General features: G+C 33.8%; 1 protein-coding gene across 7 annotated transcripts in view; it reads right to left on the reverse strand.

The window, feature by feature from the left end:
* The window catches only part of Slc4a10 (solute carrier family 4 member 10), a 416,671-nt gene that overhangs the window by 58,641 nt on the left and 345,227 nt on the right, over positions 1-12,803 (reverse strand). For all 7 annotated transcript variants that reach the window (XM_023713848.1, XM_023713847.1, XM_023713849.1 and 4 more), the window contains 5 exons: positions 9,917-10,063; positions 6,125-6,225; positions 3,023-3,197; positions 2,329-2,462; positions 1,689-1,934 (listed from right to left, as the gene is read on the reverse strand). In XM_023713848.1, coding sequence (XP_023569616.1) covers positions 1,689-1,934; positions 2,329-2,462; positions 3,023-3,197; positions 6,125-6,225; positions 9,917-10,063 — 803 coding nt within the window. The remainder of the gene's footprint in view (positions 1-1,688; positions 1,935-2,328; positions 2,463-3,022; positions 3,198-6,124; positions 6,226-9,916; positions 10,064-12,803) is intronic.

The following is a 12,803-nucleotide window of genomic DNA, read 5'->3' on the forward strand; positions in this document are numbered from 1 at the left end:
CTTCTTCTTTGCCTATTCTTATTCCTTTTATTTCTTTCTCTTGTCTAATGGCTGTAGCTAATGATTCCAGAACTATATTGAATAGGAGTGGTGATAGAGAACATCCTTGTCTTGTACCCGATCGAAGAGTAAAAGATTTCAGTTTTTCCCCATTTAGGATTATGTTAGCTGTTGGGTTTTCATAAATGGGTTTTACAAGATTGAAGTAGAGGCCTCTGCTTATATTTTAAATGGGAATAAATTTTACCATCAGAAACATTTTATGAGTTATATAGATTTCTGTATTGTGTACACAACATCTGATCAGGTATTACTATTACTGGACTTATGGAGAAACAAAACCAGTTTTGTTACATGCTTATCCTATGCTGTTAACTCCAGAAGGCCTTCTCTGAACCCGAGTCTGGATGAGGTACTTTTCAAATGTGGAACCACTGCATTCTGTACCAACTTAACATTGTATCCTCCTTGTGTTAGCTTTGTCTACATTCTTTTCTAAACTGAACATTCATTGAGGATAGAATATTATACATCATCATTTCCCTTCATAGTGTTTTGCATGAAGTAGATTTGAAAATAAATCTAGAGAAAATGGGTTTCCTTACAAAGATCACCAAATTCAGTTATATCTCTTTTCAAGTAAATTTAAATGAAAAGATACATATCAAATAGTTCTCTTCTGTCCTTTTCTGGGTATCCTGACTTCTACCTTTATTACTCTATTAACCCAATTCACAATACTGTATATATTTTTATTTGAAAAGTTATTTTATATTTTTACTTAGATTTTTCTTGTCCAGAAATAAGGGTACAATGTTTAAAGCTATTGCTAAAGACCAAGCATAAGTTAAATAGGAACTATATTATTTTAAAATTTGTATCTTTATATAATTCTCAGCAAAAATCTTAACTCTGAACTATTTTGGTGTCATTCAGCTGACAATAAAAAGTCAATGTGTTTGAGGCCATATATGAGTAGTTTATAGGAAAAGCATTGGTGGTTGATGCAGTAGTTATAATTGTAAAGAATATATTGCTTCAAATATTTGAAAAATTATACATAAAAGCAGCTAAAAGCCTTAAAAAGAGTCATTTAGTGGCCAGATGGAAACAAAAGTAGGTCCAATATCACCTTTAATCCTAAACTGTAATATCATCTTGAAAGAGTAAAATCTAAATATTTCTATCATAAAAGCTGCAAGTTCTGAATGAAAAGTTAAGCTTCAATTCAGTGATTTTTAAATTTATGCTTATCATACTTTAAAACACAAAGTAATACAATGTAGTCTGAATCTTTTAAACCTGAAATCCTGTTTTCCTTATTGCATTACTAAGTTTCTTTGGGATACAATAAATGAAAAGATTCTAAAAGAAAATGAAAATAACACTTTGCAAAATCAAAATCAATATATATTAAAATTGACTTTGTTCTTAATCTAATTTTAGGGAGTACTTGACAAATGGAACTTTAAAAAGATATTCTTGGCAGAGAAGGTCTAATGAAAATTCAATCAGATGAGTGGCTGATTAGATGCCCTAAAATCCTATACAACTGTGAAGTCCAGGATGTAGGTCATGAATTAGTGTAAAGCCCATTCTCTGCTGAGAAAGTTCTGAATATTTCTTATAACAATAACAATGTTTGTGGGGGAAAAAAGCCCCACAGCCAATAGGGAAATGGTACTTACGAGTATTGTGTCAGCAGTTCCAAATCATTATGCATGTTGATTGGATATGATTCACTGAGTTCAAACAGCTTCTCCAAGGCCTCATAAATGAAAATGATGCAAATAAGAGAAGCAAAAGCTTCTTCAGTAAACCGGGTGATATAGCAGACAAGGGAACTTGCATCAGTGGCCACAAGTATGATACAGAGGGTTGCTGTCCAAAGCCCAATACTAGCTCTTAAAGACAGATATGACAACCCATATTCTCTGGAGGGAGGAAAAGAGAAGAACAATGGGAAGAAGGTCATTTAATGGCTTTCATTCAATTTCAATAAATAGAAATGAGCCTGAGCATACAAAAGTCAAGAAGCTTCGCATTCCATGAGAATCTAAACTCAAGACTTTGTCTAAATGCAATATTTATGGGGACAAAATTAAGAGAAGTTTGTCAGCCTGTGGAGCTGAATCTTATTTTTTAATATACATTACATAATAGTAAAAGTAAATATTTTACTTTTCCTCCATTCCATGAAGAAACAAACAATGACAAATTGAAGCAAATCAGCCACTTCCACCTTTCCCAATAGACATTCTAAAGGGATTCTGGGATTAGAATAAAGAAAAAGAAAGGGATCCGGATCAAAAGTTTATTAACACTTACTTGCAAAATTTAAACAGTATTTTTTCAAACACCAAAACTGGTCCTGTACTGCCTAATATGGTAAGAGGCTGTCCACCAAAGAGAGAATAGGCTATCCCAGTCATGGATGCTCCAAAGAGAGATTCGATTGCACTCTGTGTAGAGATACAAATGATTCCATTACCTCAGTTGTTCAAGTAGTCGTTGTAACTAAGAAGAAAACATTTCAGATATATAGGTATGTGCTTTCTTCTTCACTGTGATATGCCAAGTAATCCTGGGCAAGATACAGGGTAAAAAAGGGCCTCAAGTGGGCAGGAAAGGAATAGTAGCAAATAGGAGGTGTCTTTTCTACTTCCTTATATCGCTTCTCTGTGGCTTACAAAAAATTTATGTTCAGAATTAGTGAAACATGGCTCAGATTTATGGGAAACTGACTTAAAATGGAAGAATCAAAGGCTTAATCTAGTCTAGAATCAGGGGAGGGGGACAAACTTCAAAAGATTAGAACATTCTCTGTAAGTGATTTGTTCTTGGCTACACCATTCCCAGATCACCACTTCTACTAAGTCATTCAAGAAATTCATGTGACGTGTCTGCAAGGCCATATATAAAATTTCTCCTCATAAAGGATCCAAAATTAAATGCTCACTTATCCAACTATGTCTTAAAGACAGATGAAGTTGCAAGGTTCAGAGAAAAGTGTAATACATACTATACGACCTTCAGTTGCTTCTCCCAGCAGTCCTCCAAACGTGATGACAGGAGACATACACGCGCAGTAGAGAAATAGAAAAGATGCTAAGCACTGCAGGCTGAAAGCATCTCGGAAGTCACTCCAGAAGAATGGAGCTTTTCTTTTGATATCTAAAATAAGTCCCCCAAAAATCCTAAAACACGGGGGGAAACACAATAGTGAAACCCAAATATAAACACACATAAATCAAAATGCTCATTTGCTTTGTTTCCAGGTCACAGTACACATTTTCCTTCAGCAGAGGAAAGACCATTTAAATCTGCTACATTGCATTAATGTGATCTACAGGGATGGCTTTGCATTTGTATATTACTTCAATTTCTAATCAAACATGTGTCAACAACTAAAATTCCTAGGTTCTCTCAAATCAGATTCAGAAGAGTTCATCAATCAAAATTCAAATAATAATATTCAAGGATTACTCTATTCTCTGTGCCATTTCTATGTCAACCTACTTCATCTAAACTCAGGCCTATCCTTTTCAATCATTGGTATATTTCCTAATCATATATATTCCATTTAGCAGAGTGGAAAGTAAGGGAGGGAGGGCTTAGTACACTCCAATAGTGAAGGTCATCCTAGAGAGAAAAAAGCAATATTTAACTGTGGCTCCAGTTATCTAGTATCTCTGCCAAAAGCAAGTGGGGGAAACACAACATATTGCTCCAAGCAGATTTCTAAATGACCTTATGGATAACAGCAGTACTTAGAGGACAGATAGGTTCTGGAGTTGCTTTTGTTTTTAGGAAACTCGAAGGGCCATCAATGTAATTTTGATCCACTGCTGCCTAAACATATTCTAGCAGTCATGAGGGACAAGAAAATAATGGCCTTACTTGGAATAATTAATTTATAACACTACGCTACCCTACTAGTATTACAAAACTACACTAAACATACTTAAAAGAGGATGGGGCAGTTTTCAAACTGTAAAATGATGCTTATATTTTGAGGATTATTTTTAATCTATTAGAAATGAGAACATTAATAAACAGATAATTTCATTCTTTGACCATTTAATAATAATATTCAGAGTTAACACAATGAATTTTGTGCTCCTTGGAATGCAGATGTGATAGTAAAGTGAATTAAGAGTGTATTTGAGTTCCTACATGAAGGTTAATGATGTAAGGCCTTATGTTCCAAAGTTCTGCCAGAGTGTGAAGATACTGGGACCATATAAAAATGTTAAACTTCTGATATTCATTTTATAAATAGGAGCATTCCTTTGATATCCTGTAAGTCATCTGAAAAGTGATTGTTCTCCTAAGACACGAATTATAATTGATGTTGAAAAATATATATATTTGAAATAGCTGAAAACCTTTATCTGATGTAAGTGTAATGGTTCCATGTTAGTATCTTATGATTATGTGCATACAGAATCACCATTTTCCTAGGCATTGCTTCAATTAGGAGAGTGATGAGAAGCTGAAACTTTAATTGAGAAAAGGGCATCTGAACTCACAGACGCTTGTAGAGAACCTGTGAAATTTACATACACAGAAAGCCTGCCTTATGGAACTCTACCAGTGTTTGACAACATATATGTATACTTTCAATTGTGAATTTTTTCAGTTTCTGAATAATTTGTAACCTATGAAGGTCATAATTCAAAGCAGATTCATTTTACGAGAATTTTCATTTATTTATAATTCATATATCATACCCTCAAAAAATTTAAGGTGGTTATGAACTTCTAATTATTCATTAACATCCATAGTTTGATACCATTTTATACTAGACAATTGCTTTCTAATTAGCTAATTATTAGAGCATAACTTAGTTAGCTGTTATATAACTGTGCAATAAATGTGCTTTTAGCAGAAAAAATCTAAATCCAGAAGTGGGAGTGCGTTACAGAGAACAGTGCAAGAGCAGCCCAGATGTACACCAGCAACTCCAGGACAGCGGATGAGTAATGGATACTTCAAGTCATTTCAGCAACAGAATCTGTGGAAGAACTCTGGAGAAGCGAAGATACCGGACATTGGTGACCTGGGAGGATTTAGGAAGCAGTAAGGAAGAGTGAACTTAAAGAAAAATAAATAAATCTAAGCTATGTGGCATGTTACACTTGAAAGAGAAAGAAAATAAAATACCAAAAAAAAAAAAAAAAAGAAAGAAAGAAAGAAAAAGAAAAGAAAATTTAAAACACTGCATTTGAAAACATGAAAGCAAATAGAATGTGTAACAAAGCTTCAGGTGAAAAAACAGAAAAAAAAAAATCAAGCCATTTCAAATTAGGGATCAGTCCTGAGTAAGTGTTAAAGAACATTTTCCTCAAAGACAAAACATGGATAAAGGGAAAGAACACAGGCAAATTAAAATGCACAGAACTGTCAGGAACTAGAAAGTCACCTTAGAGGATACATAGGAAGCAGTACATAAAATGGCCTTGAAGGGAAGGGGGCGCCAACCCTGCAGTCTTTACAAAAGTCTTTAATTAAAAAGGAACTCCACACACAAATTCCCTGAAGAGAGACCCACACAAGAGTTTCTGATTTTCTTCTCACACATTGTTTCAAGAGAGACAAGCTGTCAAAAAAAGCCTATAAAGGATCATTTTATGAAATAAATTGAAGCTTTCATCTCTTCAAAGATGTGTGATTAGAAAAATAAATCATATAGCTCTTTCAAATCACAGTAGTAAAAAATGAGAAACAGCATTACATACATCCTACTTGCATTTAATGAGACAAGGCCTACAAGATCTTGCTATTCACTTTATTTCCATCTTGAACTTGAAGTTTTCAAGGAACTCTTTTGGAAGAGTCCACTGACAGTTTTCTTATTTGTTCTAAGAATCTGTGAATGCATTTTGTGCACGGTAAAATGAAAATCTAGGTAAGAAAATAGAACAGTGTATCCACTGTTCTGGTTTAACAGTAATGACAGTCATTAGTAACTTCAGAGAGAACAAATTAATTGGCATATTCACCCCCAAAGAATAGATATTATTAGTATAAAATGAATTATATCTCAAAATAGCAATTCCTGACAGACAAGAAAGACATGTTATTTGGTCCATGAGGTCTGATGGAAGTGATTTCCACTAACCTCCCAGTTCGCTGGAGTTCAGGTCCACTGTGTCCTCCGTGGGGCTCAGTTTCCCCGTGAGCTGCTGTTCCATTTGGTACAGCAGGAATCTTCCTTTTCTCCTGCAGGAAAAGGTGTTATTGTTGTTTTAATTCTATGTGCTAATTATAATTTTTGTTTTCTTAAAGTAATGCTCAAAGTGACTAAGAAGCCAAGTCATTTGGTTGCTTGGTGTCTGAAAAATTATCTAACCCCCTAAAGGTTTACAACTCTCTTCCATTTTGGGGGGATAGCAACAGTAACTATCTTATAACGTGGGTGAGAGAATTAAGTGAGGTTATGGGCATTTATACATTCTATCATCTAACATTTATTAAGTGCCCATGTGACATTCAGAGTTAGACATGCTAGAGTTGCAAAGATGACCAAGAAAGAGGGGTCTAGACCAGTGGGTATATGTTAGCAATAGAGTGCTTGCCAGTGTGCTCAAGGTTTGGTGGCAGGCAAAAGAGAAAGGACTGAAAAAAAGAGATGGAGAACAACATAAAAATACAAATTTCCTGGAAGAACAAAAAGGAAATACAAGAAAAAAGAATTCATGGTTTTGACCTGATCAAATTAAAGAATGCAGTTAAAATATCTATTGGGAATTCAGGCACAGACACAGGATAAGCAGTTGGATAGATAGCTCCCAAATTCAACATTGAAAATAAATTTAGAAAAATATTTTAAACTGAGATTGGGTGATATTTCCATGAAACTGCATATTGACAGAAAAAAGAAAATCATTACTAGGTTTGGAGTCTGGAGTTCTTTCAATACGAAGAAATCAGAGATGGAGAATTAGCAAAGGAGAGCAACCAATGAGGCTGTAGGAAAAAACACAAGGATGTACCATTTTGTCAACTAAAGAAAGCAGGACAAGGAAAAGGCAGCATGAACTCTGTCAAATGCTGATTTGTTTATTAAGTAAAACACAGAGAGAAAAGGCACCATGGAATTTAGTACTGCAGAGCTCATTGGTACTATGCTATAAATATTTCATTGAAGGGGAAGGGACAGTAGCCTTATTGAAGTGTTATGAAATAATTGCAGAAGAGAAATCGGAGGCAGGTAGCACAGGAAACTCTTCTGTGATAATGCATTGCAAAGGAAAACAGAAGAAATGGTTGGCTCACTGATGGGGTAGTGGTATCAGTAGATTTCTGTCATTAACAGTATGGTGTATGTTAATAATAACAGAAAGTAAAACAAAATTATAAGTCACATAAAAACAAAAAGCAGAATGGGGAGAGAAATGGTCTCGACTAGAGGTGAGACCCCATTCTTAAGTAGAAGGCTTATTTTGGATAGTTCATCAGGAATAACAAATGGGGAGGAACAGTATGCATGTCTGGATGCTGGCACACAGACAGGTGCTACACAAGTGCTTCTGTGATTATTTCAAATTTTCCAAGGAAATGAGAAGCAAGTCAATACATGAGTGTGAGGGCCAGAAGGGTTGTGCTGAAGGTTTGAGGTGAGAAAAGTGAGACATAGCCATCTAAAGAGACTGACTGGACTCGGGCCGGATGGCACAATAAACTCGCCACATTGAGGGCCTGCTTGAAGTTTGTGGTCATCTCTTATGCAAGAGCAGCCAGTACAGTTATATACTTTCCTTCAACGTCAGCTGTATCAGTGTATGTACAAAGCAAATGGCTGGACTCTCACAGGTTGTGAATTTGACAAGCAAGTACATGGTATGAAAAAAGCAAAGCTGTTAAGGGCATATACAAATGAGTTATCACGAGAGACACAAAGTTCCAATAAACATTTTCAGTGTTATCCTTTGAAGTAATAAGTAATTTTCTTTTAACTAACAGAGAAGATGTACTTAAATTCTGCGATTTACCTATTTCAAAAGAATAAAGACTAAGGAAAGTATCTAGTAGGCAAAATATTATTTGAATGAGTATGAAGCCAGGGTTCTTAATGCTAACATTCATTTTAACCCATCTACTAAGAAAAAGTGAAACTTCACACTATTATTTAACTACAACATACATTTTAAAATATAATATTGTATTGAATCATACACTATCTTTCTAATTAAACTCATTAGATAGAATTATGCTATCTAATATGGTAGCCATAACCTCAACTCTATATACATTTAAGTTATTAAAAGAAAAATTTGGTTCTTCAGTTTCAGTAGCTCCATTTCCAGTGCTTAATAATGGCTTGATTTCAGTGGCATGAATATAGAACATTTCCAAATGTTCCCTTGGTAGCACTGATGTAGAACATCAGTACAGAGAGAATGAAACATTTGGACAAGGCTATAGAAATAGATACTGGCAGATCTGAGAGTCCTACCTCAATGTTCTTGGTACTACTGCCTCTCAGGTTCCAGGACTTACTAATGAACCATATTATCTTATAAAAAATAAAAATGCAGACTTCTTATTCTTCAATTTGCCTCAAAAACACCATCCCCCCCAAAATTAAATTTCTTTTAAGAATTAATTAATATAACAGAGATTTTTAAAGTTTTATCTCCAATGTTTTTGTTTTGTTCTTGAAACAAGTCTCACTAAGTAGCCCAAGCTGGCCTTGAACTCACTATATAGCCCAGGCTGCCCTCAAATTTGTGATGACCCTTTTGTCATAGCCTCCCGAACTCTGGGATTGAGGTGTGTGCCACAATGTCTGTCTAGTCAATATTTTTATTAAATTTATCCAAATAATATAAAGAACTTTTCCAATTAATTCAGAAAGAATTCTGTTGCCTTTACCTTTCATGCAAAAATGTATATAAGCACAGAAATGAGGTGATCCTTACAATTATTCTTTAAGTAACTACATTCAATTTATTAGTAAACAACTAAAACTGTGTGGATGCTTTTAAAAGCTAAAAAAAGGTAATTATTAAGAAAATGAAGGTATAGACTTTAGTAATTATAGAATTAATAAATACATGGGTATAAGATGTTAACATACTTATACATCAATATATTTTCTTAAATTGACAAGTTGAGTTCAGGTGACCTTTTGAAGTACTGATTGTTAATTGGTGTGCCTAACTCTGACTAACCAGAAAAATTTCTAAGTCCACAATTGGGTCAATCTGGCCATTGGTATCCTTGGTCAACCAGAGCAGCAGCATCAGACCAGCCTGGACTCCACCGGGGCAAAGTGATGGAAGAAGATACAGGAATATTCTGGCAGTATGAGGAGTAGGCTCTGAAAACAGATGGCTACCACTCTCAAAGTAATGCCTGCAATAAGAAAATTACCTCTAAAAGAAGCAACATTTTTTATTTTTATCTTTCTGGAATGCATGCTGGGAAAAACAGTCAATTTTCAAAGGTAGCATTTTTACAATTTTTATACTATACCTTTACACAAAATAATATAAACATAAGAATTATAATAACAATCTCTTCCCCATTTTCACTATGACTAGCAGTAACAAGTTTTCTAAATAACATGACTAAGCCATGCCTTTGACTTTTCCTACTACTTGCCAACTTCAAATTAAAGATGCCAGTATAGTTTATCTCAGTCCATATTTCATAGTTATTAAAATGCAATTTCTTTTAAATTGGACCTAAGGTCTTTCCAGGCAGCACACAATGATTAATTCAGTGGTTTATCATCAAAGTACCAAATTTCTCAGGGAAGTGCATTATATAGTATCAAGGAAGATTTTGCAAATTCATGTCTCTTTTATCTCATAGGTTATAATTTAAATCACTTGAACTTTTCTGGTAAGTATTTAAGAGACTACAAAATAGTGGGATTTTAAAGAATGTTTTCAAATATCCATACCTGGGAAGGAACATTTTTGGGGGGTTCTATTCGAATGCTTGGGTCCCATTCTCCAGGAGGGAGGACAGTAACTTGATCCAGAAATTCATCAATTCCTGATACCAAATCATTACGATCTTTAGCTTTGTAAGCAACATCATGAAATACCTATTGAAAAAAAATCATTACAGTTTCAAAAATTATTAAAAATTTTGGCGTATTCAGTTCCCAGGTATCTTACATGTGATTTGACATTTTGAAGACATAGCTCTTACTCTAAAGAAGTTTGTAATGCAAAATATTATAATTTATTTATGAATCTTCATAAATACGTTTTACTTTGAATGCCAAAATGAGAATTAAAGTTCCTGTAGGCAAGAAGTATGGGGAAGGGAGAGAAAACAAAAGAAAACTCATTAAACTAACATTAATGATTTGAATTACACAAAGCTTTGGGGTTTCTTTGTGTTTGAGATAGGATCTCAATCTGTAGTTCAGGATATGCTTGAACTCACCATGTAACACAAGTTGGCCTTGAACTCATAGCAATCCTCTTGCCTCAGCCTCCCATGTTCTGGGATTATAGACAACCACCACAACACTCAACTATACAAAGATTATTTATGTGTGACTAAAATAAAATTTTATGGAATAAGTGCTTGCTAAAAAATGAAGATTATGGCTTGGGGAGATAGCTCAGCCATCTAAGCACCTGCCTGGCAAGCACAAGACCCAAGTTCAATCCCTTGTACCACATGCTGCACTGGCCCTGCCCTGGGTACCAAAGAAACTGGGCCTGGTGGAGCACACCTGTAATCCCAGCACTGACGAGGCTGAGACAGGAGGATTACTACGAGACTGAGCTGTATAGTGAGACCATGCACCAAATATATATAAATATAAGTATATATATGAGATAAAAATTTTTAGAATACATTAGAAATTTTATGTTTATATTCATCCCTCCATAATCAAATTAGAAAGATTAACTATTTCATTTTGAAAAGTATGCTATTAATGTTTGAAAATTATGCTAGTATTTTGTCTGAATATATTCATAAAGGGAAGAAAGTATACTTCTGTTCAAAGTATATTTGATACATATACATGCAGAGAAAGCATCATTAAGGCTACTCACAAATATTTCAGGCCTTCTTGAGATGCATGGTGGGATTGAATTTTCTTTTTTGTTTCCTTCTGGTTTTGGTGGGGTTGCTTATTGAATAGTTGGACTAGATGTTGTCAATTTAGGTTATATATGTGATCTGTTAGACTAGAAGTTATGGGGACGAGTGTGGCAGTTAACATATTACTTTTTTCTGGGTTCATGACTGAAAAACGTAAGTCTGAAATTGAGTTTTTGTGAGCCTAAGTGACTAAAGAACAGAAATCATCGCAAGCCTGTACTGGACATTCAGGGTGATTATGGAAGTGGACCTTTGGTCTAAGCCACTGAGATTTTAGTTGGTTATCCCTAAAGCATAACCCAACCTCTTCTGTCATAAACAAGAATGATATGCTCAATACATAAAGAAAGGAAAAACAAGAATAAAATAGAAAATTAATTTATACTGAACATAGTATATTTTTATTACATTTTGTATTTCACATAAGACAAAATGCAATAGAGAAATATTTGAGGTAGGGAATTCTTTATTATTCTTTATGTTGGCATGTAGTAAAGTGATAAGATATTCCAAAATTTCCTGGAAAATTTTGCTTTTAAATATTCTATTTGACTTTTAGATCATCTCTTTCAGTTTTGGTTTGACACCAATTTAAACTGCTGACAAATGAACCTTTTCTGAAAAATTTTCTTAACTTTCCATCTAAGAACACAAAATGCCATTGATACAATAAATATAGTCTTTCCTAAAATAAAATGAAAATATCAAAGATTATAATGGCTTAATTACTTTCTAAATAAATATTTTGCAATATTAAAGTAAAAATTTCCCTTAAGCCATTGATTTTATGGTTTAGAATATCCTTTTCTAAAAGATACCATTTCTAAAGATCTTGACACTTAATCTGAACAGTTAGATATCGCAGATACTTAATATTTCATGAGAGGTTAGCTACTCTATTCTTTTCCCAATTCTAACAGCTATCGTAAATCCTTTTGATGTGATCTCATTTAATTAAAATTTGCTTCAAAAGATCACATGACCCTGTGCCCTGCTTCAGACTGGCGAAGGGTTAAATTTCATCCAGAGCATCTGATTTCTTTATTTTAAAGCTCCTCATATATCGATAGACACAGAAAATCGATTTTTAATCATAAATAATATTGCTATTATTTTCCTATTGCCAATTTCTCCAATAATGTAATTACTTTAAATTGTTCTCCCTGTCATGGTCTACCTACCTAACATTCTGATTTCAACATTTATCTCACTTCCAACAGAAGCCTTCTCTGATCCTGTCTCAAATAAGTTTACACACTTTTTAAAATTAATTTTAATGAGAAAAAAAGGTAAAATAGCAATGAAACAGTTTCAAAACAGGTTAGTAGGATGTTTACAAGAAGAAAGATTTGTACTAATAGTGTTTGGACAGGATATCATGTCTGCATCTTGTACTATGAATAACCACTATGAAGACAGCAATATGCGATGTATTAATTAATGAAACTGTCCTACTAATCGGTTTTGAAACTGTCTCATTGCTATGTGTTTCTCAATAAAATTAATAAAAAATAAAATAAAACAGTGACTTACTATACTAAAAATCAGTGTCAAAATTTTTCTCACTAGCTTATGAAATTACACTTTTAATTTCTTATATTAGTAAATTTTTTGCACAGCATGAATAATACTATAGCAAGAAAATCATGTAATAAATTAAAGTTACTGAACTAATATTTTCATATATATATTCTGTCTTCATAGTCTGATGCTTATATATC

Source organism: Octodon degus, unplaced genomic scaffold, assembly GCF_000260255.1.
Source record: "Octodon degus isolate 3935 unplaced genomic scaffold, OctDeg1.0 scaffold00032, whole genome shotgun sequence".
NCBI classification, from domain to species: domain Eukaryota; kingdom Metazoa; phylum Chordata; class Mammalia; order Rodentia; family Octodontidae; genus Octodon; species Octodon degus.